This window comes from Heteronotia binoei, chromosome 5 (assembly GCF_032191835.1).
Source record: "Heteronotia binoei isolate CCM8104 ecotype False Entrance Well chromosome 5, APGP_CSIRO_Hbin_v1, whole genome shotgun sequence".
NCBI classification, from domain to species: Eukaryota; Metazoa; Chordata; class Lepidosauria; order Squamata; family Gekkonidae; genus Heteronotia; species Heteronotia binoei.
The window spans coordinates 26,629,947-26,644,548 of record NC_083227.1 but is presented as its reverse complement, the minus strand read 5'-3'; the positions used below and the strand labels follow the sequence as shown (position 1 = coordinate 26,644,548).

Sequence of the window (14,602 nt, the reverse complement as noted above, 5' to 3'; positions counted from 1 at the left end):
TGAGTAGACAATACTCACCTTGATGGACTGAGGGTCTGATTCAGTATAAGGCAGCTTCATATGTTTTAAATTGTTATTTAATTTACATTGTGATCTGCCCTGAATATAAACCTGCAAAAAACCTGCAGAATAAAACCCTGCAAAAATAAATAAAATAAATACGCAAAGGCAAATCCTGGTGCGACTATTAGCCATGGTGAATAACTAGAACCTCCACATTTCCCTAACCTAGCTAAGACTAGCCCAGTCTCATCCATTCTCAGAAGCTAAGCCACGTTGAACTAACCTCTGAAACATTTAAGGAAGCCCAACTCATTTTTTAAAAACCCCACAAACCACAGGAAAAAAAACAGAAATAGTTCATTAAAAGAGTTTTAATTTCTATGACCCTTCCTTAGCTGAGCTTTTTCTCTAATTAAAAAAAAACATTTACTTCAGGGTTGCCAACTACCTGGAAGAAAAAAGTGTGCCATCCCTTAACAGAGGCTTTGTGGGATGTTATTTGCCTCTTCAGCTGCTCACTTCCACACACTATAAGTGTCTGAGAAATGGGTCGGATATTTTCCCCCTGCAGACCTGTTAGCAACCCCCAACACAGATTCCTTTCCAAACTAAATTAGTGTAAAGAAAAGAGAATTTTCTCCATCTGCTGAGGAAGGAAGGAATCTGAGGAGGGAGGGAGGACATTACTCCAGGTCATTTCCAGCTCATGGAGCCCAGGAAGGGGGTTCAGAGCAGGAGGAAATCTTACTTCTCCCTTCTGTTTCTCTCCAGGAGAATCAGGAAGTTCAGTAGGAAGGAAAATTGGGATTGAGGAATTTGTGTCCCACAACATCTGCTGGCCAACTCCAAGGATACCTGCTCATTTCCACAATATTGGATGTTGTTTGTGGGGGGTAGAGGTCTGACCCCTTTGAACTTAGGATTTGTGGCTTCAGGGATGCAATCTTTTCCTCAACTTATCTATTTCACAGTATTTGGAAAGGAGAAATGTTCTAGCATGTTTTGCAGATGTCAGAGTTAGACTGGCAGATAGACTGAAGCAGGGCAACCATTAAAAAGGCCCTTCTTTGTGTAACTACTTCCAAGTACTTCTGAGTCTCCAAACACCTGGGCATTCAAAGAAGGACCTCATCAGAACCAACAAAGGAAAGGTTTGCCCTTGTGTAGATTATCTGAGAAATAGGGAGGTTGGATCTCTGCCTTCAAGGTTTTGCTACTCGGTGAGTATTTATGAAGTTTCTCTCCTGTGTGAATCCCTCAAAGGTTAAGGAGATAGGAGGTGGTCTTGAATTTCCTTCCACCCTCAGAACACATCCTTTCTTTCTTCCCCATGAGACCTGTTTGAGCTCTGCCCTCAGTCCAAATATTTCTGTCATTTCTTCCATGTTAGGGCCAGGATTCTGAGTAGACACAAAAGCTCTTTTCACAAGCTAAGCAGTTACACAGTTTCTCCTGGTGTGGGTTCTTTGACTCTGTTGAAGACTGCTATGCTGACTGAATCTCTTCCCACACTCTGAGCGTTATAAAGGATTCTCCCTTGTGTGAATTTGTAGATAGTTTTAAACATCACACCTTGGGAAAGATTTCTTTTCACACTATGACCATTCACTTTTCTTTGGTGTGGGTTCTTAGATGCTGTTGAAGTATGACACTCCGCTGAAAGGTCCTTCCAGATTCTGAGCATTCAAAAATTTCTCCTCTGTGTGGAATCTTTGATGCTGTTGAAGATTACTGCTCTGACTGAACCTCCTTCCACACTGTGAGCATTCAAAAAGTTTCTCCCCTGTGTGAGTACTTAAATGCTTGTGAAGATTGCTGCTCTGACTGAATCTCTTTCCACATTCTGAGCATTCAAAAGGCTTCTCTCCTGTGTGAGTTCTTAAATGCTTGTGAAGATTGCCACGATGACTGAATCTCTTTCCACATTCTAAGCATTCGAAAGGTTTCTCCTCTGTATGGATTCTTTGATGCTGTAAAAGATTGTCATTCCGGCTGAATCTCTTTCCACATTCTGAACATTCAAAAGGTTTCTCCTCTGTATGAATTCTTTGATGCTGTAGAAGATTGCCATTCCGACTGAACCTCTTTCCACACTCTGAGCATGCAAAAGGCTTCTCCCCTGTGTGGGTTCTTAAGTGGTTTTGAAGGTCATATGTGTCACTGAATCTCTTTCCACACTCTAAGCATCCATAAGGTTTCTCCCCTGTATGAGTTCTTTGATGCTGTTGAAGACGATCACTCCGACTGAATTTCTTTCCACATTCTGAGCATTCAAAAGGTTTCTCCCCTGTGTGGGTTCTTAGGTGCTTTTGAAGATTATACGTGTCACTGAATCTCTTTCCACATTCTAAGCATTCAAAAGGTTTCTCCCCTGTGTGGGTTCTAAGGTGCTTTTGAAGGGTACATGTGTCACTGAATCTCTTTCCACACTCCGAGCACTGAAAAGGCTTCTCCCCTGTGTGAGTTCTCTGATGCTGTAGAAGATTGCTACTCAGACTGAATTTCTTTCCGCACTCTGAGCATCCAAAAGGTTTTTCCCCTCTGTGGACTCGTAGGTGCTTTTGAAGGCTACATGTGTCACTGAATCGCTTTCCACACTCCAAACATTCAAAAGGTTTTTCCCCTGTGTGGGTTCTTTGATGCCGCTGAAGATGGCTACTCCACCTGAATCTCTTTCCACACACTGAGCACTCAAAAGGCTTCTCACCTGTATGCGTTCTTCGATGCTGCTGAAGACCAGAACTGAAACTGAATTTTTTGCCACAGTCTGAACATTCAAAAGCTTTATCTTTTGTGAGGGTTTTTAGAGGCCCTTGAAAACTGCTATTGTCACTCAATCTGTTTCCACATTCTGAGCATTCAACAGGTTTCTCCCCTGTGTGTATTCTTTGGTGCACAAAGAGCTGTGATCTATATTTAAAGTACCTTCCACACCGAACGCATTTACATGCCTTCATTTTAATGTTCCTTGGGAAACGTAGACTTCCCTGTCTTCCATCAGAGAATGTCATTCCACTCTCTGAACAGATCAATGGCTTCTCTCCTGAATGAACGCTTTGATGTTTAATAAAGTCTGATTTTCGTAAGAAACTCTCGCCACAGTCTGAGCAACTATAATGTTTCTCTCCTGCATGTGTTCTAATTAGTTCAGCTCTACAAAGGAAGCCCTTTCCACATTCCAGATACCGATGGGTCTTCTTTCCACTGCATTTTCGCAAATGGCTATTATATTGGGTTTGATCTGAGAAGTTCATCCCACACTCCAAGCACTTGTAAGTTTCCTCCACCATGTGAATTAATCCATGGAAATCCCCTTCTTGGCAAGGAATGGGTTCATCCCTCTTCTCAACTGTAAGAAAGAGACCTTTCTGCCTCTTGGGTCTGCCTTGATTCCTGAAGTTTCCTCTCAGATCTTCATTCTTGATTTCATCTGGCGATAGATGATGCAGTTCCTCCTCCTCCTTCCTCTGATCATCCCCTGCTGGAATGAAGAGAGAGATCCCATTAGAACCCCCACAAAAAGGTCTGATTTGGACTTGTGCTCCCCTCTAAGCCAGGAGTGTCGAACTCATTTGTTATGGGGGCTGGATCTGACATAAATGAGACCTTGTTGGGCCGGGCCAGGCCCATGTATGTTCCTATTTAAGATTAGGCAGCAGAGACATAAACTTTTTAAAGGACACAAACGCGACTAAATATTTTTTTAAAAAAAAATAAAAATAAAAACATGCTTAAAACATTAGCACTTTTTGGTCTTAATGGTGCTTTCTTTGTATCTCTCCCATGGGATCCAGCAAAGGAAGCTCTGGCTCTTTCCCTCCCTCTCCAGAGGACCAGGAGGGGAAGGAGCCTCAACTAATGGAGAAGATAGAGGTTTTGTTCTGTAGCTTCTCTGCAATTGAGCAAGTCTTGCAAAGAAAGTTGAGATGCAGGAGGAAACAAGAGAGAGAGAGAAGGAAGCATACAAGAGCCAATTGCTCAGGAGCACAATAAGAGCCCCCCAGGGGCATGATTCAGCCCTCAGGCTGCATGTTTGACACCCCTGCTCTAAGCATTTCAGGGCTAGTTTCTGATCTGCATTGAAAGTTACACGTTAATATACATGTTAAAAATGGCTTCCCACCTGCCTGTGTGTTTTCTTTGAAGTTTCCTTCAAACTCTTCATTGTTGGCTTTTTCCAAAGAGAACCCCTGGAATTGCCCAAGAGTCTCCTCTACATCTGCTGCTGGGATAAAGAAAAAGGTCCAGTTTCTACCCAGGCAAGAAGCCAGGCCACCAATCAGACAATCCTCATTCATGTTGAGTATGCTTTTTCTTTGATAGAACTTATTTCCCCTTTGTGATGCAAGAGTAGCCCCTGCAAGTCAGGGCAGCAGCCAAAGGTAGCATACAGCATGACTGGGAAGGAGCAGGATTGGGCCAGAAGTGATGTGGCTTTTAGGAATGTGGAGGCATGCTGGAAGGCTAGAAAGGTTAAGTGCTGAATGTGGAAGAAGCAGGAGAGAGGCTACTTGCAGAAGTCATTGAGGAGAGTAGATCATAGCTGCCATGAAGAGGCCCAGCAGGGATGCTCAAGAGTTGCCTAACAATGAGGGGGACAGACCAGCAGACAGATGAAGGAGGAGTGAGAAAGAGAAAAGAAAATTCAGGACCGATGTGGTGAAGGGAAACTGAGCAGAAGATAAGAAAGGAGAGGAATGGGCTGCCACATTGGGAGAGAGACAGATGAAGCGAGTGTGTGTGTTGGGGGGGGGGGTGTGGAACAAAGCACCTAAATGTATGCTGTAAGGCTTCTGTAAAAAGAAAGTAAAGAGGGGAGCACGGACAAATATTCTACATGTACTAGAGTGGCCAAGGAGGAACCTGGGAGGGTGGTCCTGTAGATTTTGGAGGTACCCTGGTCTGAAGCCACTGCCACGGTCACAGCCAATGTTCCCTCCAAGCTGTGGAGTCTTGTGAGTAAAAATTCTACTTTGTGAGCTAGTGGCATTAAAGTTGTGAGCTACTGCATCCAATCAGTTTGCTCTGGGGCCATTTTTCCTGAGCCAAGATAAAAATGTGTGAGCTGAAGGCTAAAAAAACCCTGTGAGCTAGCTCACACTAATTCAGCTTAGAGGGAACACTGGTCACACCCGACCCCAAATATGCTTGCTGTGGAGGAGGAGGAGGCCATGACTTCACCAAGTGAACAGCACAGTGTAAAGGGTACACCCACGGTTTCTGGAAGGGATACCAGTTGTTGGGGGGACTGGTATCCCTGCTGATCTCAGGCCCAGAAAGAGCTTCTGACCTCCAGATTTCAGAAGATTTTGGATTTATATCCCGCCCTATACTCTGAATCTCAGAGCGGTCACAATCTCCTCTACTCCCCCCCCCCAACAAACACCCTGTGAGGTGGGTGGAGCTGAGAGCTTTTTACAGCAGCTGCCCTTTCAAGGACAGTTTCTATGAAAGCTATGGCTGACCCAGGGCCATCTCAGCAGGTGCAAGTGGAGGAGTGGAGAATCAAACCCAGTTCTCCCAGGTAAGAGTCTGCGCACTAACCACTACACCAACTTTTGTGCTCATGTACACTTAGCTCATACTCAGAATTAAACTTTGTTAAGAAGAATTGCAGCTTTATACCCCACCCTTCTCTCTGAATCAGAGACACAGAGCGGCTTACAGTCTCCCATATCTTCTCCTCCCACAGCAGACACCATGTGAGGTGGGTGGGGCTGAGAGGGCTCACAGCAGCTGCCCTTTCAAAGACAGCCTCTGCCAGAGCTATGTCTGACCCAAGGCCATCTCAGCAGGTGCAAGTGGAGGAACTGGGAATCAAACCCTATTCTCCCAGATAAGAGTCCGCATGCTTAACCACTACACCAAATCTGGAGATTTCAGGCTCTGGAAGGCCTCTTTCCCTCCTAAGCCAGTGTGCTTAACACTACCAAATGAAGAGTTGCGAAGGATACCCACTCACAGCCAGTTCATTTGGGAAAGAAACACTCTGTTGTACTGAGAAACTCCCTAGCCTTTCTTTAGATGAAAGGTCTTTCTGCATCTCCATCACAGTCTCTCTTATGTTCCTGGCTTCTTTGGGGGAGGAAGGAAGGAAGACACAGAGAGAGAAAGAGTGAGAGAAAGTGATCATTCTGATGAGGGAAAGGAATCCAAGGAAGAGAAAAAATTATTCTGGATGGAAATGCGGTCAGGATCAAAACCCACAATCCCATCCAGTTTAAGGGGGATGGATCCATACCAGATCACAGTCAGAGGGGACAGCTGTAATCCCATCCGCAGGAAGAGCATGTCGTAAATGTTGGCAACAGAAATCAGGATCTGACCCCTGCCAGGGTCTTTCTGAGGTCCTCCCAGCCAATACTCCCTCTAAGGTGTGGAGTCCTGTGAGCAAAAATTCAACTTTGTGAGCTACTGGCGTTAAAGTTGAAAGCTACTGCATAAGTTAGTTTGCTCTGGGGCCATTTTTCCTGAGCTAAGACAAAAATGTGTGATCTCAAGGCTAAAAATCTGTCAGCTAGCTCACGCTGACTCAGCTTCAAGGGAACACTGCTCCCAGCCCATTCTCGGCCTCAGGGCAGGACAGCCTCTCTGCCTTGGGTGGTGGCCACAACACTGACCTCAGTTGCCCCCCCCCTGGGCCAGCCAGGAGTCTTGGGTCTCTCTCCCAGACCATGCTCACCATCACTTTCATTGCCACCCCAACTCCTTGAAGCCCCCAATAGGGAACAAGTAGTGGGGCAGGCCTGAAGATGTATTTGTGTTCAATATTTTGATTCATGCATCATCTCAGTGGTGGCAGTTTGGCATCTACAAGAGCCAGCCTGGTGCAGTGGTTAAGTGTGCAGACTCTGGGAGAACCGGGTTTGATTCCCCACTCCTCCACTTGCAGCTGCTGGAATGGCCTTGGGTCAGCCATAGCTCTCACAGAGTTGTCCTTGAACGGGCAGCTTCTGGGAGAGCTCTCCCAGCCCCACCTACCTCACAGGGTGTGTGTTGTGGGAGAGGGACAGAGTAAAGGAGGTTGTGACCACTCGGAGAATCTAAGATTCAGAGTATAGGGCGGGATATAAATCCAATATCATCATCATCACCTATGAAAAATTCTTACCCAGAAAAGCCACACTCCCATAGTTCTCCAGCATGACTTCCCTGTAGAGAGCTCTTTGGCCCAGATCCAGGAGCACCCACTCTGCCACAGTGAAATATATATCTCCTCAAAGGAAAATGGACACTAAAAGAAAAAGCACATTCCCTTGTTAAAGACCATGCCAGGTAGAGAAGGCACACTGGAAGGGAACATTTTGGGATGGTGCAGGATGTACCCTTTGGCAAGGATAAAGGGAGTGGCATCCAAAGCTTCTCTCCCTCAGACACTGAACAGCAACTGCAGAAGCAAAAGCCCCTCTTTGAATGAGGGTGGGGGGGGGGTCCCATGCTGTCCCCCTTACCTGGACTGGAGATACAGCTGTTTCCCCTCCTCTGTAAATTGATGGCTCAACACTGTTTCTTCACTGCCTGAGAGGGAGACAAAAGAGGACGAAAGACTGTTAGCCTAGACTCCCTCATTCATTTGCTTGCTTGAATCCCACTTTGTGCGCCCTCCTTTCCAGGGTGTTGCAAGCTCCCCCATGCCCCAAGCCATCACAGACGGGGACTGGGAAGACAAGCTGAACTAAGCCTTCCTTGTGGTGGCTCAGGTCCAAGGCTATGTGCGTGGCAGGACCCAGGCCTGTGCAGGGTGTCTCCGTGTGATGCTGTGTACCAGCATCAGCAGGGTGTGCAGCAGCACCTGCCTTTGGCCAAGGCTATCAGGCGATCCATGGTGGGGCAATGCGGGGGGGTTCAAACCCATGTCATGACAGCCACCCCATGCTGAGGGATGCCAGCTCAACTGGTGGGGGAGCAGGTGCCGTGCACACAAGGTTGTGCGTGTGACAGACCAGTGAAACTGGAGAAAGCTGCAGAAAAGGCTCTTAGCTGTGATGAAGCCACAGTGTGGCTTCACCAGAACCCCCCAGCCCAGCCTCCTGTTCCCTCCTTCGCATTAGTTGTTCACGGGTCAAATAAAAGCCCTAGATGGGCTGGTTCCAGCTCCTGGGCCTTATTTTTGAAACCCCTGATGTCATAAGAACATAAGAGAAGCCATGTTGGATCAGGCCGATGGCCCACCCAGTCCAACACTCTGTGTCACACAGTGGCCAAAAACCCCAAGTGCCATCAGGAGGTCTATCAGTGGGGCCAGGACACTAGAAGCCCTCCCACTGTTGCCCCTTCCAAGCAACAAGAGCATCGTTGCCCCAGACAGAGTTCCAACAATATACTGTGACTAATAGCCATTGATGGACCTCTGCTTCATATGTATAAAAAATATGTCTAATAGCCACTGATGGACTTTGGCTCCTAAGATTGTCTGGCAACCTGAAGCTCTAGCTCTTTCAGCATTATGTAGCAAGCTAGGCTTATTTGGGGGGCTGGGAGAACTGAGACTGACCCAAGGTCATTCAGCTTGGCTTCAGCTGCAGGAGGGCAGAATCCAACCCAGTTCTCCAGGTTAGGGTCCATCACCTTTAACCACTACACCATGCTGGCTCCTTTCAGGACCTTTACAGCACCACAAGGAGACTTGGATAAAGATATATGGATATAAGGGTATCATATAGTTCCTCAGGGCCTGTAAGACCGAATTGTTTAAATTCTTAAAGGTTAAAGGAAGGTTGCTATTATCCCACAGCACTGACATATGAACATATATGAACATATGAAGCTGCCTTACTGAATCAGACCCTCGGCCCATCAAAGTCAGTATTGTCTACTCAGACTGGCAGCGGCTCTCCAGAGTCCCAAGCTGAGGTTTTTCACACCTACTTGCCTGGACCCTTTTTAAATGGAGATTCCGGGGATTGAACCTGGGACCTTCTGCTTACCAAGCAGATGCTCTACCACTGAGCCACCGTCCCTCTCACTAAACTAATATAAATGAATCAGAAATATCAGAATAATCAGAAACATCGTGCATCTTGGTTTTTAACAGCTGTAAAATGTATGAATGATTTGATTGTATATTGTTTTAATATTCTGTGTATTTTAATTGTTGTTCGCCGCCCTGAGCCTGTCAGGGGAGGGTAGAATATAAATTTGATTAAATAAATAAATGTGCATATGAGTTTGATCCTGGTGCAAGCTGGGTTCAGCTGACTTAAGGCTGACTCAGCCTTCCATCCTTCCGAGGTCAGTAAAATGAGTACCCAGGGGCTAATTTTTTTCATTCACTTACACAGAGAATTTATACTTGGGAGGATTTGGCAGGATTCATGCCTGACCTTTCTACCTCAGTTCCTTCTTTTTCCACTTTCTTACACTTGAAAGGTATGTCATGGAATTCACAATAAACCTCTGCCTCAGCTTTCCCCTCCCCAAATAATCTTCCCTATAAGAATTCCCTAGGAGCCCCGTGGCACAGAGTGGTAAAGCTGCAGTACTGCAGTCCAAGCTCTGCACACAACCTGAGTTTGATCCCGGCGGAAGCTGGATTCAGGTAGCCGGCTCAGGTTGACTCAGCCTTCCATCCTTCCGAGGTCAGTAAAATGAGTACCCAGCTTGCTGGGGGGAAAGTGTAGATGACTGGGGAAGGCAATGGCAAACCACCCCGTAAAAAGTCTGCCGTGGAAACATTGTGAAAACGACATCACCCCGAGTCGGAAACGACGGATGCTTGCATAGGGGACTACCTTTACCTTTTAAGGACTTAACATAAAGAGAACCCTTTTTTGGGAGAGGGGAGGATTATGCCCTGGGCATCCCAAGTGGATAATTGAGCTCCTGTGGCTATTCTTTGGGTCCGGTCTGTGAGAAAAGATGTGACCCACTCCAAAGTGCAGCCCCCAATCACCCCAACAAGAGGGTAGGGTCTGCTGCATCAAGGGCAGTAGAGAAAGCTGGTGGGAGCCACACGGAAGCCTGACTTTTGCCTACTTGGGAGAGACATTTTAAAACAAGGGTGTCAAACATGCGACCCGGGGGCCAAATCAGGCCCCCAGAGGGCTCCTATCAGGCCCCCAAGCAACTGGCTCTTGTCTGCTTTCTTCTCCCTCTCTCTTGCTTCCTTCTGCATCTCAGCTTCCTTTGCAAAGCTTGCTCAATCACACAGGAGCTACAGAGTAAAACCTCACTTTTCTCCATTGGCTGAGGCTCCTCCCCCTCCTGGTCCCCTGGGGAGGGAGGGAAAGCTCCAGAGCTTCCTTGCCCAGTTCCCTGGATCCCATGGGAGAAATACAAAGAAAACACCTTTAGGGTTAACAAGTGCTACCCTTTTAAGCATGTTTTAAGGGTTTTTTTTAATTTTTAGTCATGTTTGTCTGTGTCCTTTAAAAAGTTTATATCTCTGCTACCTAATCTTAAATAGGATCGGCCCGGCCCAGCAAGGTCTCTTTTAGGTCAGATTCGGCCCTCATAACAACTGAGTTCAACACCCCGTTTTAAACTATTTATTACATTTTAAAACTGTTTAATACCAGGTCCCCAACAAAAACTCTCTCTTCAAGGACTGAAAAGCTTAATTCCCCTCCATCACTTACAAGTAAACCTTCCTGGGATCCAACTTAAAGGCTTTTTTTCCTTTGTTGCAAATCTGAAACCCTCCCTGGTCTCTTTGGCCATTAAATAGTAAAGCATCCCCCCCACACACAGCAAAATACCTTTTCCTCTCCCCTCTCCCCCCCCACTCTTGCTGGGCCTCTCTAGGAAGCAGCTTGCTCACTTTAACTCAGGGATATTGAACTCACTCATTATGAGGACCAGATCTGACATAAATGAGACCTTGTTGGGCTGGGCTGTGTGTGTCATAAAATGTAATGCCAGGTAGCGGAGAGAGAAACTTTATAAAAGACACAAACGCAATTAAAGATTTTTAAAAACTTAAAACGTGATAAATACATCAGTTGTTGGTTTTAATGCTGCTTTTTTGGTATCTCTCCCCTGCAATCCAGGGAATTGGGCAAAGGAAGCTCTGGCTCTTTCCTTCCTTCCCCAGGAGACCAGGAGAGGGAGGAGCCTCAATCAACAGAAGGAAGAACGGCTTGGCTCAGTAGCTCTGCTGTGTGACTGAGACAGCCTGGCAAAGCAAGCTATCCCTTTCCCCCTTCCTCCCCAAGGGAGGAGCCTCAGCCAATGGAGAAAATAGAAGCTTTGTTCTGTAATTCCTATGCAATTGAGCAAGCCTGGCAAAGTAAGCTGTGATGCAGAAGGAAGCAAGAAAGAAGAAGAAGGAAGCAGATGACAGCTAGTTGTTTGGGGCCTAATAGGAGTTCTCTGGGGGCCTGATTTGGTCCTTGGGCTGCATGTTTGACACCCCTGCTTTAACCCTTTCAGTGCTACTGAAGAATGAGAAAAGCTTCCTCATCCTCTTCAGGAGGCATTCCCAGACCCAGCCAGAGGGGCTGCTCTTCAGCCAGGCTGCTCTCAGTGACGTTCTACAGGGATGCTTGTGAGTAACTCTGCACGGGGATCCCTGGCTGTTCAGCTGTCAACAAAAATGGCCAGTAGAAGCAGAGTCCATGGAGCTGCTGCAAACCTCTTGTGGCCCATTGCCCTCATGGTAACATAACTGCCTGGCCCATTGGCTGCATACATCTGAGGTCAGAGTGTTCTGAGTCATGATCTCCAGCACAGCTCTTTCCAAAAATTCAACACCACTCCCTGCTTGGATGGGATGAAGACCTTTCCTTGATCTCTTGCCTATTCCAGGTACTCCTGTTCCATCTCCTTTCCCATCTCTTGGGTCACCTCTGACTGTGGAAAGATATATCCAAATGGGCAGCCGTGTTGGTCGGAAGCAGCAGAACAAAGCAGGAGTCAAGTGCACCTTTAAGACCAACAAAGTATTATTTAGAATGTAAGCTTTCGTGTGCTCTAAGCACACTTCATTGGACGAGGAATCAGATACAGTGTGCAGGGCTATATATAACTGGTAGTCAGTGAGAGCCCCATGGCGCAGAGTGGTAAAGCTGCAGTACTGCAGTCCTAAGCTCTGCTCACGACCTGAGTTCGATCCTGGCAGAAGCTGGATTTAGGTAGCCAGCTCAAGGTTGACTCAGCCTTCCAACCTTTCGAGGTGGGTAAAATGAGTACGCAGCTTGCTGGTGGGAAGTGTAGATGACTGGGGAAGGCAATGGCAAACCACCCCGTAAAATGTCTTCCGTGAAAACGTTGTGAAAGCAATGTCACCCCAGAGTCGGAAACGACTGATGCTTGCACAGGGGACTACCTTTACCTTTTTTTTAGTCAGTGGTTTAGAATGCAAAATGGTACAAATTTAAGATCCAATGACAGAATAGTAAAATTAACAAATTGAGCAAACTTTTGATCTGGGTAGCGAAAGCAATAAAACGGTAATAAGTCAAAATGTGAGAATGTGTGTCAATCACTCTATTATATAAGCCTAGGTCAAAAAGAAGGCACTACTTTCTCAGGAGTATTTCCCTCACTCACTTGGCTGTGAAGACGATAAGATATCCAAAAGGCAGAAAGAAATCAAAACAGAATGGAACTACATCAACAACTCTGGTTAAGAAACACCTAAGGACTGGCCTGGTGGATCAAAATAGTGTCTTTCTCGTAGTTTGCACATCTGGGTTAATGCCATTGTGCTATATTACATATCAAACTTTTGAAAGATATGCTCTTTTAGTCTTTCAGGAAAATAAAACAACCTCTATTTGATCTTTAAAAACCTGTTGCGGACGTGATGAGCTTGGACTCCGATTACTGGGTATCAGTCTGTCCTGGGACCCAAGTCTCAATTTGAACTAGAGCCCAAGATAAAAGGACTGGTAACCATCCCCTCCATAGACCAGAAGCATTAGGCCAGGGGTGGCCAAATTGTGGTTCGGAAGCCACATAGGGCTCTTTCACACACATACTGTGTGGCTCTCGAAGCCCCCACAACCCTATCAACTACCTAGGAGAAGGTATTTCTCTCTTTAAATCACTTCTCCAAGCCAAGCCAGTTGGCAGCTTGGAGAATGCATTCAAAGTTGCTTCCTTTCCACCTCTCTCTCCCTCGTCCTTCTATTTCCTCCCAGAGCAGCTAATTGGTGTTAATTTATTTATTCATTTCATTTATTTCCCTGATCTCTCTAGAGGCTCCTTTCTGAGCATTCCCCAGGGGTGTGTCAAACTCATTTTGTTATGATGGCCAGATCTGACATAAATGAGACTTTGTTGGGCCGGGCCATGTTGTGTTGGGCTAAGCCATGGTGGGCCAGGCCATGTACGTACCTATTTAGGTAGCAGAGATATAAAACTTTTAAAAAACACAGACACAGATATCTTTAAAAAAAACATTAAAGCATGCTTAAAACGTTAGTACTCATTGGTCTTAAAGATGCTTTCTTTGTATTTCTCCCATGGGATCCAGGGAACTGGGCAAAGGAAACTGGCTCTTTCTGTCCTTCTCCAGGGGAGGGGGGGAGCCTCAGCCAATAGAAGGAAGAGAGGCTTGGCTCAGTAGCTCTGCTGTGCAATTGAGAGCGCCTGGCAAAGCAAGCTATTCCTCCCTCCTTCCTCCCCAAGGGAGGAGCCTCAGCCAATAGAACAGAGGCTTTGCTCTGTAGCTCCTGTGCAGTTGAGCAAGCCTTGCAAAGCAAGCTGTTATGCAGAAGGAAGCAAGATATACAGAGACGGAAGCAGATGACAGCCAGTTGCTCGGGGGCCTGATAGGTGCCCTCTGGGGGCCCGATTCGGCCCCCAAACTGCATGTTTGACACCCCTGCTCTACAGCTTCCAGGGCTAAGAATTTATTTTTTATTTACAAATTACAGATCCAATCGGTCTCTCTGCACCCACAAGGGTCATCACGAAGTGGCTAAACAAATCACATAAGAAAATTACAATTAAAAACTACTGGAAAAACCAGTCACACCCCTCAAGAATGCACACGATAGCAGCAATTCTCTTATTCCACCCCCCCCCCCCTATGACTTACTAGCGAGTAAATCTTCCAAGGATTCGGCTGCAAAGTTTTTTCCTCCTGTTGCACATCTGAAGTCCTTCCGGATCTCTCTTTAGCCATTTAGTAGCAACGCCGCCTCCAGGAAAGGAGCCTTTCCACTTTCCCACTCCCTTCCCCGGCCTCTCCCGCAAACAGTTCTGTCAGCGCAATCTTTTCAGAGCTGCAGACAAATGAAAAATGCTTCCTGCCCTCCCCATAAAGAGCAGCGCCCAGACCCTGATAGGTTAAAACTATGTGTTGCATGTTAGAACTATTTCATACCAGCTTCACCCGATAGCCGCATTTCTCTCTCTTCCAGGACTGAGAAGCTTATCCCCTCCCCACCCCCTCGACCTACTTGTCAGTAAACCTTCCCCGGATCTGCCTGCAAGGCTCCCCCCCCTCCCCGTTGTAAATCTGATCTCTTGGCCATTCAGTAGCAAAGCCTTCTCCCTTCCTCAAAGACCATCCCCCCCACCTTGCTCGGCATCTCTAGCAAACAGCTCGCTTGCTTTAACCCTTTCCGTGCTGCAGAGAAATGAACGAGAAAAGCTTCTCCCTCCCCTCCTCTCCGCAACTCCCGGACGGACTTCAGCCAGGCTGCCCTTA

The 14,602-nt window shown here is 46.6% G+C and overlaps 2 protein-coding genes across 3 annotated transcripts in view; both read right to left on the bottom strand.

Annotated features, from left to right (window-relative positions):
- Window positions 1-14,602, bottom strand: part of LOC132571316 (gastrula zinc finger protein XlCGF57.1-like) — a 397,476-nt gene that overhangs the window by 74,530 nt on the left and 308,344 nt on the right. The window lies entirely within an intron of this gene.
- LOC132571266 (gastrula zinc finger protein XlCGF57.1-like) lies at window positions 357-14,379 on the bottom strand. Of its 2 annotated transcripts, XM_060238018.1 has the most exons (5): window positions 13,988-14,339; window positions 7,455-7,521; window positions 7,115-7,237; window positions 4,127-4,228; window positions 357-3,484 (listed from the first exon to the last, which is right to left on the bottom strand). In XM_060238018.1, exons 3-5 carry the CDS (start codon window positions 7,146-7,148, stop codon window positions 1,632-1,634), a joined length of 1,989 nt encoding a protein of 662 aa, XP_060094001.1. In that variant the 5' UTR covers window positions 7,149-7,237; window positions 7,455-7,521; window positions 13,988-14,339; the 3' UTR covers window positions 357-1,631. The 2 variants fall into 2 exon arrangements, with proteins under 2 accessions (XP_060094001.1, XP_060094002.1); XM_060238019.1 differs by lacking the exon at window positions 4,127-4,228 and having other exon boundaries at window positions 13,988-14,379.